Source organism: Chionomys nivalis, chromosome 9 (assembly GCF_950005125.1).
Source record: "Chionomys nivalis chromosome 9, mChiNiv1.1, whole genome shotgun sequence".
NCBI classification, from domain to species: domain Eukaryota; kingdom Metazoa; phylum Chordata; class Mammalia; order Rodentia; family Cricetidae; genus Chionomys; species Chionomys nivalis.
In genome coordinates this window covers 54344661-54360710 of record NC_080094.1, presented here as the reverse complement: position 1 = coordinate 54360710, position 16050 = coordinate 54344661, and the positions used below count along the sequence as shown (strand labels likewise).

The 16050-nt window shown below is 44.7% G+C and overlaps 1 protein-coding gene across 1 annotated transcript in view; it reads right to left on the bottom strand.

Annotated features, from left to right (window-relative positions):
- Nucleotides 1–13709, bottom strand: part of Vps39 (VPS39 subunit of HOPS complex) — a 43659-nt gene extending 29950 nt beyond the window's left edge. Inside the window, exons 1-5 of the mRNA XM_057781196.1 lie at nt 13503–13709; nt 8489–8554; nt 2604–2668; nt 1881–1923; nt 410–504 (exon numbers count right to left, since the gene is read on the bottom strand). Of these exons, the coding sequence (XP_057637179.1) occupies nt 410–504; nt 1881–1923; nt 2604–2668; nt 8489–8554; nt 13503–13575 (342 nt within the window). The 5' untranslated portion in view covers nt 13576–13709. The remainder of the gene's footprint in view (nt 1–409; nt 505–1880; nt 1924–2603; nt 2669–8488; nt 8555–13502) is intronic.
- Between the last annotated feature and the right edge of the window lie 2341 nt (nt 13710–16050).

Sequence of the window (16050 nt, the reverse complement as noted above, 5' to 3'; positions counted from 1 at the left end):
TCTGAAGAACAGAAGGATGACGAATTGGCAAAAACAAAGATATCATTTTTGAACAATGCAAACTCCCTATGACAAAGACTACAGTACTTTGTTTAGAACAAGTCAATTTAACCCCACGACCAGGTTCATGATAGTGTTGAGGTGTTTCTTTCCTGCAGTGGTCCTCATGACAACTAACTGCCTTTACCCCTGGCTAGTTGCCTCCTGACACATTAACACTTGGCAATTTAATTAACACACAGGAAATGAAAATCTTGCATCCTCATGCCACATATAATATGACTCAAAGCAAAATATTCTTCTCTGAAGGCTGCTGGGTTTGGATGCCAGAGCCACTCTTCTCATGGAGTGTTAGGAACTTGGGCAGTGCTAGATTCACAAAGCCAAAGTTCACCTCAAACACACTCACCTGGAGGTCACAGGTGAACAATGATGCCCCCTTGGCCTTTGAAACGGTAGTGATTTGTTGAAATGTCAGCAAGTCATGGACATAAATATTGTTTTCTGTTTGGGAGAAATCACAATGTCACTAAGTCAATCGCTAACACAATCACCAAGATAAAAACATCAAAAAAAAATTTAACTGTGTGACATCTAAAAGAAGTGAACTGCAAACTCTGGCTGAGGATGTACTTCTAGCTTCACTAACTTTGATGGTCCATTCCCGACTCTATCAGTGCAAACATCTTCTGACCTGGGTATTCTGTTCCTTAAGACTCTGAGATGACTTCAGTTCAGGGGGCTTTCACTTCCTACTGCACTTGAACTCTCAAGTGTGGAAATACGTCAGCATATTCAGGAAATAGTTTTCTCAGCTACATAAGCTAGCAAGCTCCTATTAGAAAGAAACAAAGACTCTCTGGATTCTGTACAAACCATGGCAAGATTTCTGCTTCAGCAAAACTCATGAACCACTCAGTTCCAAGACACCAATCAGTTCCCAAACCAGGACAGACCAACCCTGTATTCCTCTCCTGTTCGTATAATCTTTCACAAAGCTTAACTAGGCACAGGAAGAGATTAAAACAACAAACAACAGAACAATTACAAACACAACAGCAACAGCACAGGGGTGCTGTCTCTCTCAGAATATCTCACTGCTATCTTTGCTTCAACCCCACGGTTGACACAGGTAACCAAAACTGCAGAAAGTAAACCTGTGGGCAGAAGGATCAGCAAAACATCTAAACTGACCTTTCAGCTAGCTCCTATGGTGAAGATTTAGTGCTTCAATGTTTAGCTGTGGACCAGGAACTAAAGTTATAATGATTCTGTCATTCAGGCCTTGGGCTAAATAGTCCAGGGTGTGAGGTAAGTGTCTAGGCTTCAGCCTCTCTGGCTGCCTCCTGCAAAACCATGACGCTGCAGGTGAGGGCTCTAACAGTCCGGCCCCAGCTGCCTCTTGCTGGACAGCTTGTCATCCTTCATCACATGTCCTAAGTCAGGCCACAAAGAATACCTATTGCCACATGACAGCCTTGCTTAAGTTGCTCCTGCCACAAAGGTTCTGCCTACTTCTCTCTTTCTATGGAAACTGTATCAGTCCTTCCTATTCCCCAGATCCCACAGCACTGTCAATGTTTCTATGACCATTACTTCCTAAGTTCTGGCCATAATAATGAGAATATAATCAAAGGTAGACGCAATGTCTCATTGATTTCTGTACTTGCACAGGTTATGGTATATAAATATATGATCTCTGGATGGATTATTACTTGTTGATCACTGAACAGAGAATCTTGAAGAATAGAGTTCAAATTCATGAGCGATGTCACCCTTTATTACCCATATGCCCTGCTGTATCTGGTTAAAAGGTACCAGTTCATTGTTAAATACTATGAAATTAACACAGAAAATACAAACGTAGCCCCTTTTCTTACCTAACAAGCTGACTAGAATCTTAAACTGGGAAACCACATGGATCTGGAAAACAGCAAATCATCACACACAATTAAACATTTCCGGTAAGGTTTACTGAAAGTTCACTTAACAAGAAGACTAAACCAGACTAAAGGGCCTGTACTGGTGACAGACACCTGACTCATTTTTCTGTGTAACCACGGTGTCTGCTTGTGAAAGAGGATTCAGGTTGCATGACCACAGGCTGAGTCCCTATATAAAGAGGGTAGAGAGATGAGGATTCAAATGAAATAACATCAACAAGTTCTACCTCTGGCTAGGGCTTGAGTGTGTCCCTCAATAGCTAATGCCTCTGTCTCCACTGTGGCGATATTAAGGAGTAAGGTCTGGTGGGAAGTCTATGGGTCACTTGGGATATATAATTAGAAGAAAGTCAATTAGTGCTCATGGGATTCTTCAATTAGTTCTCAAGAGAGGTCAGGCTGTTGAACAGGTCAGCCTCTTTCAGCTTCCTGTGGGACAGTATGACCTTCCCTTGTCACGTGTATCCTGTCACGAGGCTTTCAGCATGGCTGAGATGCTGGCAGCACTGTGTTCTTGGACTTCTGGAACTGTGAGCTCGACCTTGGCTCTTCCTAAAGTAGCCTGCTTCGGTTATTGCATTACAGCGCTGAAAACCAGACTAACACAGCAGGACCTCATGGAGTTAAATAATACTTATACCAACAAGCAAGGCCACTTACCTGCTGGATCTTTTTGGAAAAGTTCTTATTGGACTTCTCTAGTGTTACCTCAAACCTGTTACAACCTATGGAAAACAAACAAACCTCTGTAGTTCCAAGCACAGGGATACATATAAAACAAAACACGGCGTCATGTGCACTCCTAATAAACCTTTAAATTACCTAAAAGACTACAAGCCAGAGTTCTAAAACGGGCGGCTCTCTTTCCTGAGCACAGCAGGTGGCTTTCAACCCCAGAGTTACGGTGGAGGGTCTCACACACCTTTACCATCAGCAGGAAAGATCACACGGTGTTTACCAAAGCAGCCAGGTATCCGGAGTCTGAAGCTCTTACTGTACAAAATACACTGGCCAAGTGTTTCTCAAAAAGAGGGTAAAGAGTTGTAGTCACCTGAGAGCCCAAGCCGTGAGACTCAGGTCAAAGTCTACTTCCACCTAGACAGAACTACCTCCCGGCAGCCGCCCTGCATCCTGTATCCTGTGGACAGAGCAAAACAGCACCATCTCCAAGCCGGTCCAGGGGAATGCATCTACACTTACTGCCACTTTCAGGTGAGGCTACATCTGCTGCCACTGTTGCAAAAGGGGGAAGAAAGTCAACACCATAAAGACACAGGAGCCTGATCTTGCTGGGGAAGCAAGCACATTCAGCTACAGGAGTTACCAGATCAAAACCAAGCAATTACTTCACCAACAGCTACCACGAGGCAATGACTAGATACGATGTGTGGGGCTGGTTCAGCCTACATGTATATCATCCCACAGCTAACCCCAAGGAGCTGGCACTGTTACCCCAGTGTTGGCCAAGGAAAAGTCTTACTTTGTAGCCTGCGGTGGCCTAGATTTTACTGCAAAGGCCAGGCTGACCTTGAATTTACTGCAATCCTCCAGCCTCAGCCTCCTGAATGCTGGGATTAAGGGCATGAACTGTCACACGGGTTTTCACTTTTTCCTCATTTTCTTTTATTACTGAGGCGGGAGCATCCACAGCAAAGGATAGATCGGTGGAGTCAGTTCTCCCCTTCTCCCCTTACCCAGGTTCCAGGCATTGAATTTGGGTCATCAGCCAAACCCTTCACCACTGGAGCACCTCACTAGACCCTCACTGGTTGGTCTGTTTGAGACAGGGTCTCACCGCATTTTTGAAACAGGGTCTGGAGCTCTTGTCCTTCTGTTTCCTCCTCCAAAGGTGCTGGGATTATAGGTATGTGGCACTACGGCAGTTTCCAAAGTCATATTTGAGGTGTCGGATGGGAACAGTAGCTAGGGGAACAGCCAGTGTTGGGCAAACATCTGTTCTCACAAAGACACAGCTGGAAAATAGCAATATTCTGTTCTTTTCAAGCAACTGGATCTGCGCTGTTGATAATAGACTTGACAAAGGGAGTTTCTTAGATCGAGGACTCATCCGCAGACATATCAGTGAGCTGTTTATTCTGCTACCGTAGGAGCACACTGGTCTGCCTGATGCATTGGATGGCCCTTTGCATGCATGATTTGAAACTTCAACTGGAAGTTTCAAAACTAGCATCTGGAAAAATAGTTTCACAAGTCAAAAATTTTCTGAATGATAACATATTGCATTCTAGAATATTTAACACCACACTGCTGCCATCCCAAACACCAATGGAAAAATCTTTAAGGCCAAGCCCTCAGGGTCTCCAGAGCTAGGCCAGGCCTGGTCCTGCACTTCACAGTGGCTGCTATCCAGAGCCAGGTGCTCACTGGCCATTCCTGTTGTGAACTGTGGAGCCTGAGGCAACAGCAAAGCACCTCCGGGTCAAGGGAGAGCTGGAAGAGGAGTCCCTGGACATCTGCGGAGAGGTTCTTATAACTCTTACTATCGTTATATCAAACGGCAGTGGATGGGAAGCCGGTTCGCTCTAAGAAGGGAGGTGGTGGCATCTGAACGCCAAGAGCGGGTTCCAGAAGCTGGTGAGCACCATCAAAGCCACGCTGCCTCAGTCGAGAGCCTAAAGGTAGAGCCCTGAGACCTCCTGCTACCCTTGACAGCCACCTAGGGACAGGAAGGACTGAAATATCTCACAGACCCATCTTTCCTGGATGTTCCTGTAGCCACCTGTGGTCTTGCCTTTGCGGGGGGGGGGGGCATATCTGCCTGGAATCCACCTTTGCACCCACCCCATCCTGCCCCCTCCTACTCTTCCCTACCTCTTCTGAAATCCCCGTGTCTCCCATCTGCCCTCGTGCGTCACTTCCCCTTCTCTAGTGGAAGGTGCAAGTGTGCAGGGAAGAGGAAACTCAGCAACACTAGCAATGCTTTCGAGTCGAATAAATGTTGGATGAGTTAAAAAAAAATTCTTTAAGGTCTGAGAAGGCAGCAAGGCTTATGGGGTAGGCACTGACTGGCCACACTTTCCCTTTCTGTTGTAACTTAACAAATACTGCCAGTGTGTTCCTCTGAAGTGATTTCTTAGAAAGCAAGTAAGCAAGCAAGCAGTTGGGTACAGTGGTGGCGCACACCTTTAATCCCAGCACTCAGGAGGCAGAGGCAGAGGAGGCGGATCTCTGTGAGTTCGAGACCAGCCTGGTCTACACAGTGAGTTCAGTACAGTCAGGGCTACATAGTGAGACCCTGCCTTGAAAAACAAACAAAAAGCCAAGAACTTTACTCAATATCCCAAAGGAGTCTGAAAAACGAGTCTTTCAGGCAAAACTAATGTACCATGAGAAAAAAAAAAAAACAGTTCATCTCATAACATACAAAACACCTTTCCCTGAGATAGCCATGGGTCTGCATACCTAGAACTAACTATGAAGGCCAGGATAGCCTTGAATTTGAAGCAATCCTCCTGCCTCAGCTTTCTACATCATGGGATTACAGGCATGAAGTCACTACACTTGGCCTGAAAAGTTGTTTTAATTTTGTTTGACAAGGTCCCACACTGCAGCCCAGGTGCCCTCAGAGCCATGGCAGTCTTCTTGCCTCAGGCTCCAAAGTGCTATTATAACAGCTGTGTGCCACCGTGCCTTGCTGATTCTTTATTTTTGTTTTGTTTTATTGTAGTGTTCTGCATTGACCTTAACCAAAAGGCTGAGAAGCAATTATTTAGTTTTCTTCCCTGCCCCATTAAATCTGAACCCACGGCATATGGCCAGAAAACAATGGTTAAATGTTTTACATAGTTCAAGGTAAGCTTACTATTTAAATCAATGACTACATCTGTCAAAGAATAAAAACATTCTGGCTTTGAGAACTCCAACTTTAAAGCGAGGATGGGCAAAGAACTACCCACAGGGCCCTCCCTCCGTGTGCAACGCCGTCCTGTTCACTCACGGACACACTATCTATGGCTGCTTTCAGCTTACAGGGGCATTAAACTCAGGGCAAATTTTATGATCCTTAAAGCCTAACTTGGACTTTTTTTTTCTACTTGAAAGTTTACAGTTTTGTTTGTTTGTTTTGTTTTCCGAGATAGGGTTTCTCTACGTAGCCCTGACTGTCCTGGAACTCAGTTTGTAGACCATCCCACTGGCCTTGAACTCAGAGTTCTGCCTGCCTTTACCTCACTAGTGCTGGGATTGTCTGCCGCCACTGCCCAGCTTGAACACCCAGAAGAGGGTGTTGGATTTTGAGAGGCCCAATGTGGGTCCTGGGAACTGAACTCGGGTCCTCAGCAAGAGCAGTGCGCACTCTTAACCACTGGGCCATCTCTCTAGCACACGAAATGGACTTTTGCTGGTTTTTAAAGATTTAGTTTTATTTACATGTACATGTTTGTTTCCATGTGTGTGTATATGTGGGCATCTGTGGAGGCCAGAAAGGGCGCCAGATACCCTGGAACCGGAGTTACAGGAAGTTTTGAGCCAATAAAGGTACTGGAAACCAAATTCGGGTCTTCTAGGAGAGCAAATGTTCTTAACTGCTATTCCAACTTCCCTGCCTTATTTGGACTTTTTGGAGAAGCTTGATGACCCCTGACTTAAAAGAAAGAAAGTAACGCAGAAATGAAATAAACTTTCTATTTTAGTCTCTGGTTTCTTCTCTTACCGTTCATAGAACCTGATCTTTATTTTGTTTTTTGAGACTGACTCACTGTGTAGTCCCGCAAAGCTGGCCATGAACTCATGGATGATTCTCCTGTCTCAGCCTCCCGAGTGCTGCAATTACAGGTGCGAGCCACCACACCTGACCTTTTAAATTTTCTTATTATGAGACAGGGTCTTGTTATACAGCTCAGGCTGATCTTAAACTTGTGATCCTTCTGCCTCAGTCTCCTGAGTATTATGGGTAAGCACCATGACCAGTGGCTCTTCTTTTTTCTCTATTGCCACAGATTTTTTTTCCTCCATGTTATGAGACCCCTTTCCAGATTCCAAAAAGAGGCTCCTATTTTTTTTTTTTATTTTTGGTTTTTCGAGACAGGGTTTCTCTGTGGTTTTGGAGCCTGTCCTGGAACTAGCTCTTGTAGACCAGGCTGGCCTCGAACTCACAGAGATCTGCCTGCCTCTGCGTCCCGAGTGCTGGGATTAAAGGCGTGCGCCACCACCACCCGGCAAGGCTCCTATTTCTACTCTTACCCTAAATCACTCAGGAAATACATCAGGCTGAAAACTATAATTTCTGGCGCTAGAGAGATAGCTATGGTTAAGAGCACTTGCTACTCTTGCAGAGGACTTAAGTTTGGTTCTCGGCATCCATATCCGCCAGCTGACAACCAGCTATGACTCCAGCTTTAGGGGACCTGATGCCTTCTTCTCTCTTCCCTAGTTACATATGTATGTATACAGAGACACAGATATACACAGAGAGACATATACACATGAATAAATATAAGAAAATGAAAAAGATTTATAAGAAAACTATGTAATTGTTATATTTTCAGGTCCATTATGGTTGAATAATGACAACTTGGTCTAACCTCTTCTTGCATGAAGAGCAAGTTTCTATATATAGTGGTTTTAGGGTATAATACACTAACATCAGTTTTCTTTTTTCATGTTTGTGTGTGTGCATACCTGTGTCCAGGAACATATGTACATATGTGTACATGCATGTGGAGGCTGGAGGACAACCTCAGATAATGCTCCACCTTGAGTTTTTGAGATGGGGTCTGTCACTGGGACCTGGAACTCACTGATTCTGTTAGTCTGCCAGTCTCTGCTTCCTCAGACCTGGGATTCCAAGCACGAGAGGTAAGCCTGGCTGTTTTACCACAGTCCTGGGGATCAGACTCAGACCCTGGTGCTCACAAGGCATGAGCTCTACCAGTCGGGCTCTCTCTCCGGCCTCCCAAACATCCATTTTCCATAAAGGAGTACAGACGTAAAAACAGAACAAAAGGGGATAATCTTTAACAGAATACGTTTCAAACACTTCAGTTATTATTCTACATCACCACTGACAAAGTCACAATTAATGACAGCTGTTTAAAATCCTTCCAAGCCTATTGCTGCTTTACCTGCTCTCAACAACTTCGCCAAAGTTTACAAAAGAGAATGCTGGTATTGAAAGGACTCAGCCAGTCATGTGACCAAAAAGGAAAACTAGGCTCAAACCTAGATTGCCCTCTTCACAGGTGGCCTAGCCTCATAAGTTGGTGCCATCCACATCAATGGCCACTGTTCTTTACGGTTTTTTTCTTTCTTTTTGCCTACAACTACATAACATTTATACAGAAACATTTCTTATTAGGTAGTGAATCTCCTAGATAAGAAGGTAGGTGTTATTCAGCTCCACCCACCAGAAGAGGCTAGGAAATAGTTTGTTAAAGGAAACAGATCCCAGGAGATTCTCAATGCTTCTCCCTGCTTCCTCACAGTCCTCCCTCCAATCACCCCTTAACCGGCCTGAGAATCTGTTTCCACAGTTGCACACTAGTTGTAAAGCTTTCCTGTGCATCATCTGGGTTCAAGACACTTACCGGCATCCTTCCGAATCCTGTAGAGAAGAAGATGTCCTTGTTTGGTTCCAACAAGAAGCCATTCCTCTAGAAAAGAGCCCAGAGAAAGTTCATTGGCTTTTGTGAAAACCCTATTTCTTTAACTTGGGTCTGAGGAGGCTGGAGTTGTGGCTTGGTAGTAGAGTCCCTGCCTGGTGTGAGACATAAACTCTGCTTTCAATTCTCAGTGTGTGTGTGTGTGGGGGGGGGGGGGGAGACACGGTGGAAGGGGTCGAAAAGGAAGAGGAAGAAAAAGAGGGTTGTTGAAAACAATCAAAAATGATTTATTTTGCCAGGCACGTGGCTCACACCTATACTATCAGCACTTACACCATTAAGGCAGGAGGACTTCAGTGAGTTTAAAGCTAGCCTGGGCTACCAAGTAAGATTTTTTTAAGACCAGAAACATTAGCAGATTAAAAAAATGTCCTTGGCGTCATTGTTTAAGATTAAGTTTGGGGGACAGGGAATGGGGCGGGGCTAACCAAGACTAAGGACATATGAAAAAGCCTCCCGGAAAGCCACTACTTTGTAAGCAAATTGGAAATATAATTTATTCTCTGAGTTGGAGGCCAGCCTGGTCCACACACTGAGTTCTAGACCAGTAAGTACTAACTATGAGAACTTGTCTCAAATAAACTAATAAATAAATAACAAAAACTACATCTATAGCTTTATATATATAATTTTAGAAAGAGAAAGAATTTGAATACAGGCATCCTATATGGGTGAACAATGCTTTTCCAGAAAGAAGTTGGTTACCAAATGAAAATCTCAGCACCAGCTGTGGGATACCTCGTTACTGGACAGGAAGGCTACAGAGGTTCCCCAAAGAATACACTCTACTGCCGACTTCTTGGTTTCCCACCATGTCTAAGCACAAGACGCTACTGCTAAAGATACCACACACACTGGTTGCACGGAGAAACCAAGCTGGAGCTGACCTGAGAACTTCCTCCCCACTGGCTGGCTTTCACAGTACTATGAGGTGCTACTGTGAACCCTGAATGCTCTAACACTAACCTCCCAGGCAAGACGTGCCCACTGGGCAATAGTGATGTGAAGGTTATGGTGGTAACCAATCAGTTTCTGAATTGATTTGAGGCCTGCTTCACAAGAGATAAACCTAATCAAAAACCCCTGGCTTCCGCTCATAAGCCCTATGGGATAAATGGCTACCACTATTTGCTGCTGTTGTTCAATGCACATGGTATCAAACGGCCTTCTAAAATTTATGGTTATGCTCGGAACCATGCGCTGCTTGGCCGTGAAGCTTCTTCTGCAGTTGACAGTTAATGAAGAGTCTCATGACTGGTTGGAAAAAGTGACTGTAGAGTACTCCTTCCCAGACATCTATAGCAACACCCCCACCCCGGGGCAAGGCCAGGAGACATTTTAGAGGAGGAGGTGAAAGGACCGTGAGAGCTGGAGGACGGTGAAAAGCTGTAATATACTGTCTAGAAACAGCATGGTCATTTGCGCTCATCAACTCACGTAATTAGCTGTCGGAGCACAACACAGAGAAACAAAAAGCCTACAGCATGAAGTGGATATCCATCTGGGAATCAACACAGCATATCAGAAGATAGACCACATTGCCCAAACAGGTAGTATACTTGTAAACAAACTAAAGTCAGTCCTAGAAAACCACCAATGTGGTGGGTGTGGCCCATACCTGTAATCCTGGGACTCAAGAATTCAAGGTCGTCCCTGGCTCCAGGTGGAGTCCTGGCCTAGGAAGGGGAAGTAAGACCTGGAGGCTAGAGGTTACACCTGATCTCCCTGGGAAATGATAAGGCTGGACCTCTTGCTCAAACCACCTTGATGAAAACTCTGTCCGGCGGTGTAATGCAGCCTAACCTCATAAGCAGTTCAGTCCTGGACCATGACCGGCCACAACAGAATACACAGAAATGAGCTCACTGGCACAGAACAGGGGCTCTTACAAGGCAAACTCCTGGTTAGCTGCATCAGAATAAAGCAGACTTACTAGAAATGCAAATCCCTAGCTTCACACCTAATGATTCTGATCAGTGATTCTCAGGGTGGTACTCTAAGACTGGCATATTTATGTGTGTGTGTGTGTGTGTGTGTGTGTGTGTGTGTGTGTGTGTGTGTAGTTTAAAACTAAAAATTGGGCTGGATGTGGTGACAGAGGCAGAGGCAGGCAGATCCCTGAGTTCAAGGCCAGTCTGATCTACACTGATCTACGCGTAGTAACACCTTGTCTCAAACAAATAAACACCACAAACAGAAACAAACAAATCCAAAACCTATGAAAGGTCTAGTTTCTATGACTGTCTATTCTATCCGCCCCTGTCCTTTCTAAGCCACAAGTATCATTTAGAAATTTTGGTTGATTCTTCTACTTTTTCTTTGGGCCATACACGTGAAAATGAGCAATTTTCACAAACACAAATATACACAGGCATATAAACACAATCCACATGCCCTATCTGCTTGTTCTTATTTCGGGACAAGGAATAGGTTGCTCCTGAGCTCCTGGGCTCCCCACGTTCTTGTCTCAGCCTCACCCTGATCATGCCAGATGTTGCCAGACATGGTGAAAACTCTGGAACTTGGACTAGTAATGTTAATGCCACTTCAGGGGTTTGAACAAAAGAGAAACGCAAAGTGGTGTAGGTCTTTAAAGGCTTGATCTATGTGGATGCACAGAAAAAGATGAAAATGACAAAGACAAGCGCAGGCTGAGGTAAAGGGGAATGCTAGCACGGTAATTCAGGTAACACAGAGTCTTCGTCAGGAGCAGTAACAACAGACGTAGGAGAAATGACTAGATTGGAGATTTATTCTGGACAGTCAAGTCTTTGGTAGACTGAGAATGTGAGGAGTCAACCGTGATTCCAAGGCCTGTAGCCTCACCTAAGGAGAAAGAGAAATCCCATTTATTACAACATGGGATGCATGATAGGAGTATCTGGAGACATTAGAATCTAGAACAGAAGCTGGATTAATGGCTCAGAGGCTAAGAGCATTGGTTGCTCTTCCAGAAGACCTGAGTTTGTTTCCAGAACCCATATGGTGGCTCACAACCATCTGCAGCTTCAGATCCCAAGTTCCAGGGGATCTGGCACCTTTTGACTTCCTCAGGCACACACAGGATGCATACAAACATGCAGGCAAAGCACTCATGCAGATAAAATAAATGCATCTAAAAAAACACTTCTAAATCTAGAATGGTTAGGGTCATACCATTAGACATCCCAATGCTAAAAAACAGTTGGACAATATAACTGGAATTCAGGGAGGGACTGCCAATATTCTCGTTTCCACTGCCCAGAAGAGAGATGAATTGTGCCAGTCTTCCAGCTTAAATTCTGTCTGGTTCTGCATGATCTGATTACTGGATGGACTTCCCAGGTAAAAGCGGCAATGACTAGAGGTAGCAATAATCTTAGTGCTAAAGTAGCGATAATTATTATCTAAAGCCTGAAATGAAATAATTTTTTGTAAGAAATAAACTTCCTGTACTCCGAGGCTGACCTTAGTAACCTAGGACACAGGGCTTTCTGTTTGGTGAGGAGTCAAAGCAGGACAAAAGCTCCTTATCGTGTCAAAACTGTTTTTGAGAACCTGAGCTAAGAGGACTCTCGCTCTGACAATGTGGAGTTAATGAGTCTCTCTTAGAGGGGCAGGGTCAATGGTTCTGACAAGCTAAGTCAAGCCCGTGGCAAGCAGCTGCATTCAACCTTCCTGGGCACATCTGTCTACGGCTGAAGTGAGTTCCTGCCCTGCATGTTGGAATAGGTGGCATATTACCTCTGGTATCATTTACCTGGTGTCGTAATCTGTGCCCATGCTTTTGTTCCTCACTGTGTTCTAGGTACACAGACACTATTTCTCCTGCATCCTTGCATTCCTGTCTCGGGTGGAGAGGATAGTCCAGGTAGGTATCTAATATGTGTTTGATGAAACAGTAGAAAAATTAATCCATTTACTAGTTTCTACTGAGAGTACTTTCCTCCAGGAAATGAGGTTTTCTCAAGATGTTTAAGGATTCTCTCCCTGATCCATAGGACTAGGCCAGTTTACCATGGGGTACTATTTAACAGAGGCTAGTGGCTGCTCAAAGCAGCAACACAAAATCTGAATCCCTCTGGGGACTCCATAAAGAACCTGCAAGGATGGATGGATAGATGCACAGAACACTGGTCGCCATCAAGAGTTCCACATGGTCCATCATGGCACCTTTCTCAGTGTAAGATCTAAGTGAGGTTTCTAAAGTCCACCTTCGTATAGGCCCTTGATTTCTCGGACATGGACATTAACAGAGAAGACTGAAATTGTTCCTACTTAGCCTTTGGGGGTTGTAACGGGTACTAATGATTCACGGAAAAGCACTCAAAGTAGCTGAGAGTTAAGATTTACATACTTGAACTCCAAAACAAACAAAAGATGCTGACCTTGCTTTCTGCATTAGTCAATCCCAAGGGAAAAAAAGCATACAAGGTCATATAGGTTAGGTTTCACGGCAGTCTGTTGTGGTGCTCTTCTATTTCAGAGTCAGGTAACTTGGGCACTTCATGGCATAAGGCAATCAACCACTCAGAGTAAGAGAGTATGTGAGCTATGTACCGTAAAGAAAAGTAAACTGAGTGAACACTAAGGGCTCTGAAGCATACGCTGCTAACGTGTTCAGTGCCCAGTAAAGCATCTGTGTCTTTCACCTAGGAAACTGCACGACCATTTATTTGAACAAGTTCAAGCCCCTGGCAGCTTTAGAACTTCCTAGTGCTTTGCCTTTTCCACTCAGGACTTCGTAGGAACAGAAGGGGCCCCGATCGAGCACAATTAATACAGCGAGCTTAACCTCTAAATGCACACTGCACAAATGGACTGTCCTTAGAGATCGCGCAAGCCGCCCTGGGCGCACAGTCCTGTCATCTCTGCCCTCTCTGACAGCCTGCGTCCTCCGCCCACCTACACGGCAGACGCCTTGCCTCCCACAAGACAGGCGCGAGGCCCCGCGGCTCACCCCAGGCAGCCAGGCAGTCGATCTGCAGGGGAAGCTTTTCCAGGATCGGCACCGGCTCGAAAGCGTCGTGCATGGCTGCGGAGCTTCGCCGCCGCCGTCCTGCTCCGGCTGCTGGGCGGAGCCTGCGGCCCGAAGACAGGGAAGACCCGGATCCCACCGGGGACCCCGCTACCGGACCTTCGCCAACACAACCATCCTCGCCGCCGGACTTCCTGCTGGCTTAAGCCCGCCCCTTCCGCCGCAACAAGCTCCGCCCCTCTAAGTTCCCATCCTGACAGCTGTTGTGGAAGAACCAAAACTGGTTTTAGTCTTAGGCTGTGAACGTAATGAAGACCTCATGCTGTCGGGGAGAGTGCTAGGAGAGATGACACAGTCCAGAAATCCTAGCACTCAGGAGGATCAGAAGTTCAGAGCTACTTCCATTTGCATAGCAAATTTGAAGACAGCCTAGGACATGTGAGGTCCTGTCTCAAACAAAAACCAGCTCTCCCACCACCGGGCGGGGAGGGAAGGGGAGTAGTAACTTCTGCCTTGGTGTCAGACTCGGGTTGGAGATCTGCCACTTAGGAAATTCTAGGGTTTTGGTTTTTTTTTTTTTTTTTTTTTTTTTTCTGTTGCTGTTTTGGTTTTTGTGTCTTCAGAAATGGGCCATTGCAGGCCTTACTTTCCTACTCTGCAAAAACTGTTTCAGCATAAGGCCTATTACAATTGTGAGCATCTATCAAGTCAAGATTGTTTCAGTCTCATCATTACAGTTCAACTAATCCCACTACCTTAGGTTTACATCATTCATGCTGGTCAGTGGTTCTCTCCTAGTCCCTACACCAGCAACTTTTGAAAAATGAAATCCAGTCCCTCACTCCAATTTCTTAAACTTTGGAGGGGAACAGTATGAACTAAAGAGGAGTTCATACACTTGACAACAAAGATCATTACAGACCAGCGGTTCTCAGCTCCAGTGCAGTTTCTTTAGAGGCTGCGTATTGGACTGTACTATGCCCTGGAAGATGTCTGGAAGCATCTCCAGAATCTACCTGCCAGATAGATTCTAGAGCAGCTTGCTCAAAAATAAGACACATGAATAAAAATGCCTTCTTCTCGGTAAACACCTCTGGTGAGCCACTGCTCCCGACCAATGTTTTAGACCAGAGGACAGATGGCTTCCCACTTTATATAATTTATGAGAAAGGGCCTGTGTTGCTTACTGCTTTTGAGACAGGGTCTCACTATGCAATCCACAAGGGCCTTGAACTCAAGAGCTCTGCCTGCCTTTGCCTTCTAAGGATTAGGATTAAAACCGTGTGTGGCTACACCCACTCCTTTTACAGTTAGCCAGACCAGCTGGCCAACGAGCTCCCCGGACCCACCTGTCTTCAGCATCAGTGCAAGGCTACCGGCTTTATCACATAGGTACCATGGATCCAAACTCAGATCCTCAAGCTTGTCTGGCAAACACTTACCATCTGGGTCACTGCCCAAGCCCCCTGGCCCATTGCTTCTTACACGTACTTACAAATCACCTGGAGACAGTAGTAAAATGTAGATTTGATCCTCCCGAGAACCTTGAGCATACTTCCAGGTATGGCTGATGCTACTAATCTCTGAGACCACATTTCAAGTAGCAAGGGTTCAAACAAGCTCAGCATTTTGACACTTTGGACACAATATTGCCATCTACAGAGTTTATACTTGAGAAATACAAACTTAAGTTACAAAGATAAATAAATAAATCCTGTTCTAGTAAGGTTACAATTTTGTGTTGAACTGCATTCAGCTCTCCTTGCCTAGAGGCCTATAGGGTAACTTTATTTCATTTGGAGAATTAAAAACCAACTCTATTTAAGCTGTACAGAGATGGTCTGTATCCAACTATCAGGTATGGCATAAACAGGCATTTGGGTTTAATGCAAAACTCTAAAAGGGTGGGTATGATATGATGTCCAAACAACAGGTCCTGGAGATTTTACTTTTTATACAGTATCAAGTCCTTCATATGTAAGGAGGATTGCTTGCCCTATCCATATCAAACACTGGTCAGACAATCAAATGAATGAACACTGTCAGGCAGTTAGAAACACACAATTTCTAATTAAGTCTTTCCTTGAAATTTAGAGTGCTGATTACTATGTAAGGAAAGGGTCTAATATTTTAAGTTCCAGATACAATGACCAAGACCAGTCAATATTAAACTCTAAAAGAGGGACAGACCAAATTACCCTCCTGGTCTGTCCTTAAAAATCACACTATATATTCAACTCCAATAACATAGTATCAGGCCCAAGGCTATAAACTGTTTTATGTTTTTTCTTAACATAGCAGTTTCCTTCCCAAGTCTCAAGTAAGCATCCAAGCAATCTAAAAAATGTGACCAACTACCCTACTATGTTGTAATGGATTATTCCATCTGCTAAGTTTTACCTGCACAGCAACACATGCTTCCACAGCTACTGGTAATGGGTTAGTTTCAGAATACACTCATTTCCTTATCTGATTTGTTCTTTAAAGGTACCGCATAGCAAAAATAAGCCACCAAAGCAAAAAGCTGTAG